This window comes from Trachinotus anak, unplaced genomic scaffold (assembly GCF_046630095.1).
Source record: "Trachinotus anak isolate AG129_WGS33_773 ecotype Australia unplaced genomic scaffold, CSIRO_AGI_Tana_v1 ptg000034l, whole genome shotgun sequence".
In the NCBI taxonomy this organism is placed as follows: Eukaryota; Metazoa; Chordata; class Actinopteri; order Carangiformes; family Carangidae; genus Trachinotus; species Trachinotus anak.
This window is the reverse complement of record NW_027273885.1, coordinates 1,032,734-1,045,655: the sequence shown is the minus strand read 5'-3', so window position 1 is coordinate 1,045,655 and position 12,922 is coordinate 1,032,734. Positions and strand designations below refer to the sequence as shown.

Genomic DNA, 12,922 nt, shown 5'->3' with positions numbered 1-12,922 from the left:
AGGAGACAAACAGTGTGAACTTGGTCCTCAGTCGTTAACTGAATGTTCAGTCGAACCTTTTTGTCAAGTTTACATCCAGTAATAATAATCTCACTCACAGAGACTCGTGTTAACCTGACGCACGCCGTGTGAGTCGAGTTAACACAATTTATTTTCCACGTTTTCTCACCAACAGCGACTGGTGACGATGGTTTTAGTCCAAACACTGATCTGCTCCTCACATTTTTATGTCACATTCAACAGTTTGATTTATTAATGCAAATCAGCTATTACAGCTTTTATAGCATGTATATGGCTTTTTATACACTACAATTAAATATTAGATATTTCAATTTACATTCAAGCCCACTGAAATTGTGTGAGATGAGCAACATCAAAATGTACCTTTAAATTACATCACATTAAACAGAGGATGTGGTGTATCTGTCTGCAGTCTAGAAGAAAAAGAAGAATGGACAGGAGGAAAATGTGCATTGATAAAATTGATGATAATTTAAATATAAGTGTTGTAGATAAAATATTTTTGAGGCTTAATTTTAGATGTATTTATATAAAGTGTCATGATGAGTTGGAGCTGCAGATCCGGAGAGTGAAATGGGACTGAAAAGATTATTAAATAGTGTCAGTGACTAATAATTACAAAGTAAAAATAATCAAAATATTTCTCACATGCAGGAAAACTTTCATGATCCTTTTGATCACAATGCTTTTTTAGGCAAATTTAACTTTAGCAGACGTCATTATTTATATAATTAATAATTTTGTCTAATTCTCAGTAAAAATTAAAACGAATGTATATTAATATAACTTTTACACATAAACTACTTCTATAAGCCTAATAATGCCTCATATTAATTTGAACAGGGCACAATAGTCAGTTATAATGTGTGTGCGCATCTGATGGCGGTGAAGTTACCACTCTCGCATTTCTATAGGATTCACAACATGTGGATTCTGGAGAGTCTGCGTTGTATCTGAAAAGTGTCACATATACAGTGGATGTTCCTCTGTGCTGTCACAGCCTCTCACTGATACGTCTGACAGCTGAGTATTTCTCTAATCCTGCAGAGATGCTGCAGGAGAAGGCTTCAGCTGTGACGGATGAATGTGTGAGCCGGGTCCAGACTGGCGTGGAGACAGATCTCCTTCCAGACCAGTCACCGATGGGCCTATCTGTAGCTTCCGCCATTCCCAGCTCCAGTGAGCCCGACCAGGTACACACAGAGCCGAGTAGACTGTTGAATTATAGAGGAATTATTCTCTACATAGTTAGAACTTCATTGAGTGGAGTGACTGATAACTGGGATTTTTAAAGTAGAAATAAATCAAATTTGAAATGTAACAAAAAGTAGATGATTTCATAAGAGGCACATTAGTGTGTTTACATGCAGATATTTATATATAAATTGTGTTTTTCTTGATACTTATTATACTTTGATGAAATGGTTTGGTTTGTGTTGAGTCTGACAGTGACGTGCGTTCTCCTCCTCAGAACATCGAGAACATTAAGGTCGTCCTTCATGAGAGGGAGCTGTGGAAGAAGTTCCACGAGGCCGGCACAGAGATGATCATTACTAAAGCAGGCAGGTGAGTGATGCAGCAAAACATCTGTCAGTAACAGACTGAAAGATGGAAAATCATTAGTTATTCATTTCAGCTTAAACGTTTGATCTTAATTTCACTTTAAATGTTGCATTTTACAAGTAAAAAAAACATATTCTAAATTTTACTTTACAAAAAGTATGAGAGAATTTTTTAAGTAATTATTAATTAGTAAAAAAAAACAGTTCATAAGATGAAAAAAAGTTTTGTGTGTAAAATGTTTGTATAAGAAATAAGGTAACAGAAAATTAAAAGTAAAGTAGTAAGTACAGCTGGGTGATATGGCTTATCAATAATATTGTGATATTTTTAGGCAATATCACGATACACAACATATATCGTGATATTTTGAAACTTACTCTAAAGCACTTCATAAATTCATGATTTAACCCTTTGATGCATAAAGAGACGACTCTGACGCCTCGCTGCTGTGTTGTGAGCTAGAGATTCAGCATCTCGCCTGTTTTTCACTCATGAAGAGCAAAAAATAGACAGAAAACATCTGTTGATAGTCACATTGATGACACCTGCAACATTATATATAACTGTCACTATAGTTTCAATGTCTGCACTTTATATAAATATGACACAGACGTGACAAAAATATAAATATTATATTTTTTAACCCTTTTAGCAACAGCATGTAGACAGAGGAGGTCACACGTACTATATGGTCATACCTGAAACATAATGTTGGTTATGTCAATAATTTAATAGGTGAAGGGCAGAATTTTACTGGTTTTCCCTCTGTGTGTGTGTGTGTGTGTGTGTGTGTGTGTGTGTGTGTGTGTGTGTGTGTGTGTGTGTGTGTGTGTGTGTGTCTTGCTCTGATTGAGGGTAAACTAAAGTCAAGGCAAACTCGATGTAGAAAGACAGAGCTGCAGTAGCAGCACATACATGTCAGTCAGTGTGTTCTGAACCAGTTCGTCCGCCTGCATCTTCAGTTACCATTTCTAAACCCGCAGCCTATAAACTCGCTTCTTCATTCTCTCCAGTTTTCTCTGCTCTGGATACAAAAACACACACCTCACCTACGTCACACACACAGCCAGGAGGGTTTTCTGGATGGGCAGGGGGGTGTGTCTGTGAGAGAGGGTGCCAAAGGGGAAAGCAAGAGGAGAGAAATATCGAAGAGAACTTCATGCCAGCATCTTAGGAAAATTACGTGACAATTTATACTTCATGTTCCCACATGGAACAAGCCGCTATACATCGAGTATATTCAATATATCGCCCACACCTAGTAGTAGGTGCTTTCAAATTATACTTAAGTACTTGAGTAAAAGTACTTGGTTACTTATCAGGTAATTCACATATCTCACAACTCAAAAAAAAAAAAAAAAAGAGTTCAAAATTACTCTAAATAAAATTAATATTAAAGTCTGTTAATCACAAAAAGTGATGTTGTGGCTCACACTCAGTTTTTCCTCTAAGAGAACTGTTCACCAACATGAAACTTGGAAACTTGTTTCCACATAACATATTAAAAGTGGCTTTTATTCCACAGGACAAAATGTAAAGCATGTGGAAAATTACAGTGAAAGTGATAAAACGATTTCATTATGCAAAACGAGCATCATACCTCTCTGTGACCATCTGTTTAGACAGCTAATAGTAACATATAGCAGTTATAACTTTCAGGAAGAGACACGACGTTCCTGCAGCATAATTGAAAACACAAATGACTGCTGGGCTTGTTGGATTTAATGTGACCTGAGGATTAGATAGTGAGGCCTTTGGACATTAACCAGAGAATGAGTACACTCTCAAATCGACCTCCGCCTCTCTTTCCTCATGGGATGGTTTTTTTTTTCCAGTAAAAAATGTAAAAGGTCACCACATTTTTTCTTTAATGCTGCATAACTGTGAGAGATGGGCTTTCCCTTGTCCAGCTGATAAAGTGGGCTCTCAATCCTTAAAGCCCTTTGAAGGGCTGTGCAGTGGTGTAGCTGTGCAGCTGTGCTGGGAACCTGTCTGCCTTCACCTCCAGTCAGTCTGAGGCAGAGACACTGCTGAAGGTCACAAACACTGGCTTCATCCTTCAGAAGCAGCAGCTCTGGAAACCAGCTCACTATAAACCATATCAAACCAGACTGAATTATTCAAGTGTGTTATGAATAGTGCATGTGGAGCTACTCAGCTTGTTATCATGCCAGCAGATATTTGGTAATGTTGACATCTGTTATAGCAAGGAGCGTGTTGTAGTAGCCCAGTAAAACACAGCAGAACACTGCATTAAATCTGAGCGTTTTGTAAGTGACCCCAGTTTCCTGTGTTCATAACCATTCTTCAGTCAAATCAGACTCGTTATCACTGATTATCCAATAATGAGTCAAATATTAATCACTGATCAGAGAAGAATTGTAAATAAATAAAAATAAATAATAATCTAAACCAGGCTCAGGTTATCCTTTAATGCTCTAAAGTAATTACTGATCACTTAATTGTTGAATTCCGTCGAATCTGTTTTGTCATGTTATCAGAGGACGATGGTAAATCATTAAACAGAAGCTAAATTATTTATCTTGCAGTATCATAGAGCAGTGCAAATAAAATAATAGAAAAAATCTTTAAAATAGGAGAATTACTGTCTGCACAAAGTGGGCAAAGAAAAAAGTGTGTGGTAACACACTGACAAGGAACAACAGTTGTAAAATAAGAGTTTGATGAGAGTCAAATATCTGGTATGCTGCCCTGCTCTGAGGCTTCTATTAGGCACTGTGGTACTTTGAACTGAATGCTAACGCTAGCACAACAACATGCCCATAATGAAAATGAAAACATGCTGATATACAGGTGTTATAATGTTTACCAAAAGTTAGCTAATGACAATGCTAGCTAATGACAACATGCTAATATATAGCTGTTATAATGTTTACTAAAAGTTAGCATGCTAACTTTTGCTAATGACAATGAACACATGGTGATATATAGCTGCTATAATGTTTACCAAATGTCAGCATGCTAACCTTTGCTAATGAAAATGAAAACATGCTGATATAATGTTTACCAAAAGTTAGCATGTTAGGCTAACTTTTGTTTAAAAGCACTAAACACAAATGGGAATGTCATTAGTTTTGTGAGCGCTGCTCCAGCACAGTGTTTTTAGATCAGATGATTAGAAACAGATTTACAAACAAGAGTTCAGCTCTGTTGTTCCCAGCCTGTTTGACCTGGGATCCTTTCAAATTAAGCTCTTTTTATTTGCAGCCTCTCATCATAGCTTGGCTTTAGCTTCAAGTTTTCAGCAGTTCAAGCTCAGATTGTTTCATTTGAAGAATTTTAGTTTAGCCAACATTGTAAAAATGAGGACGTGTTCGACAACTGTCTGATTTCTGCTCCAGTTGTTTTGTACGTTCCACAGTGCAGCTGTGACCCGGCCGTAACATGACCAATAGAAATAGTGGATAAAATTACAGTAAGACCCAGGACGGTACAGAGTGATGCAGGATATCTGGTCTTCGCTATATACTACAGTACAAGATGATGAGTGACTCTGCTGTTCTTTGTAGAGCTGAAAGGTCAAAGGTCAAGGAGACTGCCGTGTGTGTAGAGCTGCAGGGTGCTGTGAGAGTGAGGGGTGAAATGGACATTTCATAGCCATGTCACAGTGTTAAGTGTTGTCAGTATTACTCTAAACATTACATGATAAACCAGTCAGAATTAACTCTGTTTTATGATGTTTTCAGATGTTTAAATCTTCTAGGATGTGTTTTGGAGAACTTGAAAAGTATTTTTTAAAGATTAGTTTAAAAACAGACTTTTCTTCTTGATAATAAATTAAGTGTCACACGCAGTGGATTAAAACAATTAGATAAACAGTTGAAATCTCCAAAACCAACTAAAATGTAGGTTGTCGTATTACAAAGTTTGCACGTTTATTTAATAAAACTGAAAATGTGCAGAGGGTTGAAAGATGTTTGAAAGCTAATGAACACAATAAAAGATGATTCTGCTTTTAAAATGAAGCTGTTTATAGCATCATGATGCCAATATAAAAGCAGACTGTGAAGCTATCGCTGTGTTTTCAAGACTGTGGAGAAGGACTGACTGTGTCCTTAAGGCTGTGTACTGTGGTCCACAACATCTGTTCATTTCTATTTATTAAGTGTACATTTTTAGTGAAGTTTCACCACATAAAAAACAAAGTGACATTTATATGGTATTTAAAAAATAAAAAAATAAAAAAATAAAAATTATATATATATATATATATATATATATATATATATATATATACACACAAACACACACACACACACTACATAAAATAGAAAGGTTTTGTCACAGCTGACACTGGTGACACAACAGTTCACACTTGCCAGTTGTCAAAGTAACAACTTTCCTGCTTGTGAGTTTTCCTAGTGTGTAGTTGTCAGAAATAACAAGTGAAACTAGATGGTATTGAAAATCCCAACTAATATGTACATTGACAATAGCTTTATATTATTTGAGGCAGCTTAATTACACTTTCAATGAAACAGTGTTGTACACTGGGTACTTTTTTTAAAAAAGGAAGTTAAAAAACACTATAACCAGCGACCTACTTCTTCAACATGTACTAAAAAAATTAATAAAGTGTGACCCTGATGTAAAAGAAAAAAAGGCTGGGGTCCACGGCTGCAACATGTGAGGAGGGTCAGTGCAGAGGTGGCAGGGGAGGAGACACAGATACAGAACCACCGGGCTGTCACCCAGGGGATCCCACATTTCCCCAACACTCTGAGCAGAGACCAGCTCAGTCCACTCCCATGCAGCACCTAGCTGAGCCTGGAAGACTTGTTATTGTGAGTGTCATTGTCTAAGCGTAATCCTCCCTCTTCAAAGCACCCAGCGCAGCTCTCCCCTCACTCTCTCTCTCTGTATACAGCCCGTCAAGAGAGCAGCAGCGGGTTGATAAGAGGAATCCGGCGCCCACAATGGGCCGAGTCTGCTAGGTTGTAGCGCTTCATCATCCCCCCACACTCCCCCCCAACGCTCCTTTTGATCTCACTGTGGTACTGGAGATTCCCAGAGAGGGAATGGATCACTGCAGGGCCTAAACATGTGGGAATGTTAAGAGAAACAGCTGGCACAGAAACACACACACACACACACACATACACTCCCTGACACTGATATCATACACACACTCTCCACCTTCCATTTCTCATGCTCCCTTAAACACACTCACTTAGTCACACCACCATATGCGTATATGTATATGTGTGCATGTACATATATAGGCTATATATATATAGCCTATATATATATGTATATATGTATATATGTATGTGTATATATATATATATATATATATATAATCTTTTTTTTTTTTTGACACATGAACACACTAATCTCCCACTAAAATGTCACTTGCCGGTTGCTTTGCTTTCACTTTATGTCCAGTTCATCACAAAAGGGGACTCAGGATCAGGGGTTCAGGTCTAGAGCCTGTGCTGGTCTTCATCATGTGAAGCCTCCGTCTGGCTCATCTTCTTGCTGTAGGATGAAGCTCGAACCACCAGCCTGTCTTCCTCTGTTCTAACAGAGGTATACAGTCCTACTGCCTGCAATACAGTGTTGTTCATATGATGCATCAGAGGGTGTAGTGACACGGTTTGTACAGACAGAGGGTTTGTCAGTCATCATCCTGGAGGAAGTGTTTGTATTAACTGTCAAAGCTTCTTTTACTTCCACTGCAGGAAAGATGGAAGTTCACCACTTTGTTCATCCCTGACATAGTTTCTTTTTTTTTTTTTACCTCTGACCTGGTACTTTGACCATAAACAGTAAAGAAAATCTTAAAATGGTTGACAAATCTTGATGACATAGTTCCTAGCCCTAAACTACATACACTCTGCTGCTAGTAATGTCAAAGGAACAATATAAACATCCCTGAGCGTGTTCCTAAAATGCACCTGACCCATTATTTACTCTGCTGCTCTGTCAGAAAACTGGCTATCACTGTTCTCTTTGGAAACACAAACACAAACAGAGAAGACTAGTGAGCTCTGCTGGACGGATGACGCCATCTGAGAACTAAAACGAGGAAGTTTCATGGACTTGACAGCATAGTTGTTTGCTGACTTTGTTAAATGCAGTTTTGTCTCAGAGACATTAGCTCGTCACCACAGGCTACGAGCGTTGCTTTCAAATCAATGTGAACAGATTATGTATGAAGTATTAATACGTTAGTATGTCAAATAATGATTACAGTTAAACTGAGATACTGGATTAATAAATACACTAAGTTAGGTGGATGAAAATCTTCTCTAGTTTGGCTCATTGTGTCTCTATGGTGCAGACTTTCCCTCCTTTGAGTGGTGCGTTCTGAACAAGTAGGAGAACGTGGTCAGACAACCTAGTCTGTTTGAACCATACTAAACCTTAAGAGCATACTGCATGTCAGCCTGAGTTAGTATCTCTACACAATCAAGATTTCTTTGATTCTGACCCAACAGTATGAGACTGCAGTGAATCTGTTTTATCTGTGTGACAGGACAGACTGAGGAGTGAGCAGAAGCACAGCCCCTCACCAGGTAGTTTTAGTCATATTATACAAATGTGAGGGCCACATGTGTTGACACAGGCGTCCATCTGCCCTGTCTCTACGGTGTGAGGGGAGCAGAGGTCTGTTTTGAATGTTCCTCTGGGATTAACCCATCTCTCCGTGAGGATGATACTGGGACTGATCTCTCCTAATGATTGGATTTGAAGCCTAAGAGAGAGATTTAAATTACCTGCCCTCAATCCCTCTCTCTCTCTCTCTCTCTTATGTGAGGGAGTATTTACAGTAACATGAGCAGATGGTGTCAGCACCATGAGCCTTTGAAGACAGGTATTTGAACCAAACAAGAAATATGAAGATGGGGGGTTTGATGCGACGCCACTGTCCCAGAAAGCAAGCGAGGCTTTCATAAGTGTGTGCTCCATTGTTTGAACACGTTGCCATGAGCAGCACCCACAGATAAACTGCAGGCCTTTTTGACCATAGCCTCTTGAGCAGTGACAAGTCTAAACTGTTGTTCAATCCTGGGCGCCATTAAAAACCACTTAGTGCTTTATAAGGAGGCGCAGAGCCCTTTGTGAAATTTCCTTTAGTGCAGATGGGATGAAAAAGTAGAGGTCATTTTATGGCCTCCACTGCTATATTGGCATATTCTGTCTTTTAGTCTCGAGACGTTTAGAAGATGAAAGATAGAGCGTGTTCCTGTGCTTTTTATGGGTTGGGGTTAGTGTCACAAGTATGAGAGGATTTCAGTCCTCTCCAAGATAAATGCCTGCAGGGAGACAAATTACTACCAGGCCAGAAATGAGAAGATTTTGTCAGCAAGGACAACATCAAGAGAAGCTTTGGCAGCTGGGTCCAGGTCTGTAATGTGCTTAGTGGGGTTATCAGGTAAAAGGTATTTCAGGTTTCAGAGAAGCAGGCTTCTCACCCTACTCGTCTCTCAGTCCCTTGATCTCTGCGGGACTTTGCTCATCCCAGTCGCTTAAGAGCATCAGTGAGCTGCAGTCGGTGAGCTAATCGGATCTTTGTCTGCACTATCCGTGACGATGCTACACTTATCCAACACACACACAACTGGTTTTAATGGCACACAGGATCCTTTCTTAAGAAGATGATCAGTGCAGATCTTTGATTGATCTGTTAGAGCTTGTAGAAATACAAGTTTAGATAAAAAGATTCCCAACCACACTGACCACAGTTTGAGAATAAGAACTTATATTTACTGTACATGAGGCTAATTAATCTAAAACACAGTGAGAGACATGTAACTCTGTGTTAAGGCCAGTTAGGATGAGGTGATTTGTATGAACTGAGGTCAATTCTTTTTTTCTAACAGTTTCTCTGCACAATCCTTTTAACAGGAGGATGTTTCCCAGCTACAAGGTCAAGGTGACTGGGATGAACCCCAAAACCAAGTACATCCTACTGATCGACATCGTCCCAGCTGATGACCACCGCTACAAGTTCTGTGATAACAAGTGGTAAGTTTAGGTTTGGGTTTGAGAGCCTGACAGAGGTTTAAATCAGGAGTATTAAAAAAAAAAGTGAATTCTTCTCACAAATGTTTTATATACATAAACAATATTTTGGCAGATATAGTGATTTCGATATGAGTCACAATTAGTCGTGATTATTACATTTCATTTTCACAGGAAAAAAATGGCTGGGGCATCTCTGTAGTACTACAATGACACATTTTACCTTCATCAAACTGCAGCTCCTGTGATCCAGATTTTGCACTTGCAATTCTGCAATTTCAATAATATCCCAATTAACTGTTCAGTCCTAGTGCAATGCCTGTGGTTAGGTTTAATAAAACCTGGTGCAGGTTTGGTCAGGATTAGGTGGCAGAGGATGGAGGGAAAGTTACAGTTAGTAAAAAGGTCAACATAAATCGCAGGTCTGTGACAGATAGAGACCTCTGGTATCTCAGTGAAGTCTTACTTTGACCTTGACCATGACCCTGTACATAACAGAGACAGTACTCTATGCATTGACACTAAACTGAAATCAGTGGTCATTACAACATGTTGACAACTTTGTTATTTTGTACTGAAAAGAACAGAAGCTGAATAGCTACCAGGAATACAGCTGGATTAACCAACCAGGCAAAGTGGGAAAATCTCCTGGGCCCCCACAAGTCCCAGGTTCACTGTGTGTCAACTTGATGGTAATTTAATTGATCACAAATGTGTTAGGGACTAAGATGGGCCCTGCAGTATTACCTGCACTAATGCTGTGGCAGCAGAGGGGTCATTATTTTTGGCAGTGGGCCCCCTACCAGGTAAACCCACAGGTCACCAGATAGGGTCTGACCGTGACACCGATGTTCTGCTCCTGTCTCCTCTCCATGAGACAGAGGGATGGGATGTCACATGCTGCTTCAGTCAGGTCTATACTTAGTAAATAATATCTTTTTAGAAGATGCACTGTAACCATAATTCCCTCTGTTAACCAAAGATGGGCAGGATTTAATTTAATTCCAAAAGAAAAAAGATCAGTTAGTGCAGATCATTGCTGGTTATAGCTCCTTACAGCATTGGCAACAGGAAAAAGAGCTGCTTGACGGGTGAACCTCTATCTGGAGGTGATGACCCTGCAGTCCTCCACCCATCAGTACATAAGAGCTCGTACCACCCTCCACTCATGGCTGGACAAAACAGTTTTGCCAGGAAAAGATGAGGAGTTTGCAAAGTGTGCAGCAGAGAGAAGTGGTTTTACAGCCACTTGTTTCTGGTCCTGTGACATGGCCTGCAGTTATTGGGTTCTGGTGTTCCTCACCAACACCTTGGAGAGGCACAATTAGTAATGATGTTTCAGCAGAGGCCAGGCCTTCCAGTCTGACGGATTTAATGCTGTGAGGGGTTGAAAGCAGTGGTGCTCTAATCCTGTAAAGGATACCCTGAAGAACTGAATGCCACTGGGTCTTTAAAACAGTTACAAACACAAATCCACATGAATTTGTTATTTCTTTCTCCCTCTCAGCTTGCTGCATGTCTCTCACTCTGTTTTCAGGATGGTGGCTGGAAAGGCAGAGCCCGCCATGCCAGGGAGACTCTATGTGCACCCAGACTCTCCTGCCACAGGAGCTCACTGGATGAGGCAACTGATATCATTTCAGAAACTCAAGCTAACAAACAATCACCTGGACCCTTTTGGACACGTGAGTACCTACACACAACCTGTAGTTTCTGTCCTGTAATCATTCGAGCTGGTCATCTTAAAGGTCCACACAGTCTAAAGGTAGATGTCCATGTGTTTGTGATTATAAAGCAGGTCTAGGTTCTATATTAACACTGTGAAAGTATCAAAGCCTCAGTCCACAGAGAAATGCACACAGCCTGTATTCAGAAACTGAGCCTTAAAACCAGCCGTCAGGACTTCTGGAACTTTGTGATGTCACAACAAAACAGTCACCGCCATCAGCCACGCCCCAAGCCCCGCCCACCTGGACCCACCATCCAACCTTGCAGGATTTGGTTTCTCTTGAGTATTACCTTAAATCTGCTATTCTTTTATTGGATCATTCAGAAAACAATCAGCCAATCAGAAGAGAGGCTCTGATCCTCTCTTCTGATTGGCTGACTGACCTGTTGTTACTAGAGCTCCAGAAAGAAGCCTGAGAGAGGAGTGTAAAACTACACTGAGATGGTTTTTGGTTCTTACAACCACAAATATATCTTCTGATGGAGATCAACACTTCAGATTAAACACAGAAGTTAAAATATGGAGCTTAAAGATTTTACTCACCAGTTTAACTGATAAAATCTGAGAACATGGCAGCAGTTGTAACCAGTGTTACAGTGGGGTCACATAGAAATCAGAATATGGTTAAAATGTGGTTCTGAATAATCTGTATGACTCAAGCTTTTCTTAGTGGACTTGCTGAGACAGTGTTGACAACTGTTGCCATGTTCTAGACTTTAGCAATTAAACTGGTGAGTAAAATGTTTATCAACTTGAATGATTGATAATAAGGCTGCACAATTAATTGAAATATAATCAAAATTGCAATATGGCCAAGTGCAATATCCAAATAACAGGAGCTGCATTTTTTTTCTTTTTTTGATAAAGGTAAAATGTGTCACAACATTGTTGTGAATTATTGTGGTGCTTACATCTGGTGACATCACACCAGGAGGCATGGACAAAGCAGAGTGAAGTGATGATGATCTAACCTATATTGTGCAGTTCATAAACCAGCTTAATCAATACAGAATCAATACATAATCAGGTTTCTACACCTGCAATCCCTTTTGTATTGGGATAGAGAAAAAATACAGGCAATAACTTTGCCTGTATGGAAAACTCCTCCAACACTCCAATATGAAATTTCATGACTCAAACATTGCAGTGAGAAGTAACTGTCTGTGAAACATAAAGCTGATGTTAAACATAAATAACGAAATTACACAAAATTATGAGGCTGTTTTTCTACAGGCAGACTTCTGAAAGAAGGAGGGAAGAAAGTGAAGGAGTGCAGAGTAGAGAATGGAGGGAAAGAGAGAGGAGGCAGAGGGAGGTGAAGAGTGTGACTGTGGCAGCGCTCCCCAGGGGGAACTCTGGGATAACTTGTCTGAAGCCATCCCATCAATGGGCGGGCTCATTAGGTTCATAACCTCTCAGATCAGTGGCGGGGCCTGCTGTCAGCTTGAGTTGAGTGCCTGGCCAGTGATAAGGGCTCGTAATGAGAACAGAGCAAGTTAGAGGCCAAGCGGAGCCCAGATGACGCCCAGACCAGGAGGTGTGTGGAGGGTGAAGAGACCCCCATTCAGCACTCATTATGTTCATTAAAGACTATATATAAATGACTAATTTAACCACAGT

The 12,922-nt window shown here is 39.8% G+C and overlaps 1 protein-coding gene and 1 long non-coding RNA gene across 3 annotated transcripts in view; one reads left to right on the top strand and one right to left on the bottom strand.

The window, feature by feature from the left end:
• Nucleotides 1–12,922, bottom strand: part of LOC139614398 (uncharacterized) — a 50,446-nt gene that overhangs the window by 19,222 nt on the left and 18,302 nt on the right. The window lies entirely within an intron of this gene.
• The window catches only part of tbx4 (T-box transcription factor 4), a 58,491-nt gene that overhangs the window by 33,158 nt on the left and 12,411 nt on the right, over nucleotides 1–12,922 (top strand). Inside the window, exons 3-6 of the mRNA XM_071471611.1 lie at nucleotides 1,069–1,214; nucleotides 1,493–1,587; nucleotides 9,457–9,576; nucleotides 11,111–11,258. Of these exons, the coding sequence (XP_071327712.1) occupies nucleotides 1,071–1,214; nucleotides 1,493–1,587; nucleotides 9,457–9,576; nucleotides 11,111–11,258 (507 nt within the window). The 5' untranslated portion in view covers nucleotides 1,069–1,070. The remainder of the gene's footprint in view (nucleotides 1–1,068; nucleotides 1,215–1,492; nucleotides 1,588–9,456; nucleotides 9,577–11,110; nucleotides 11,259–12,922) is intronic.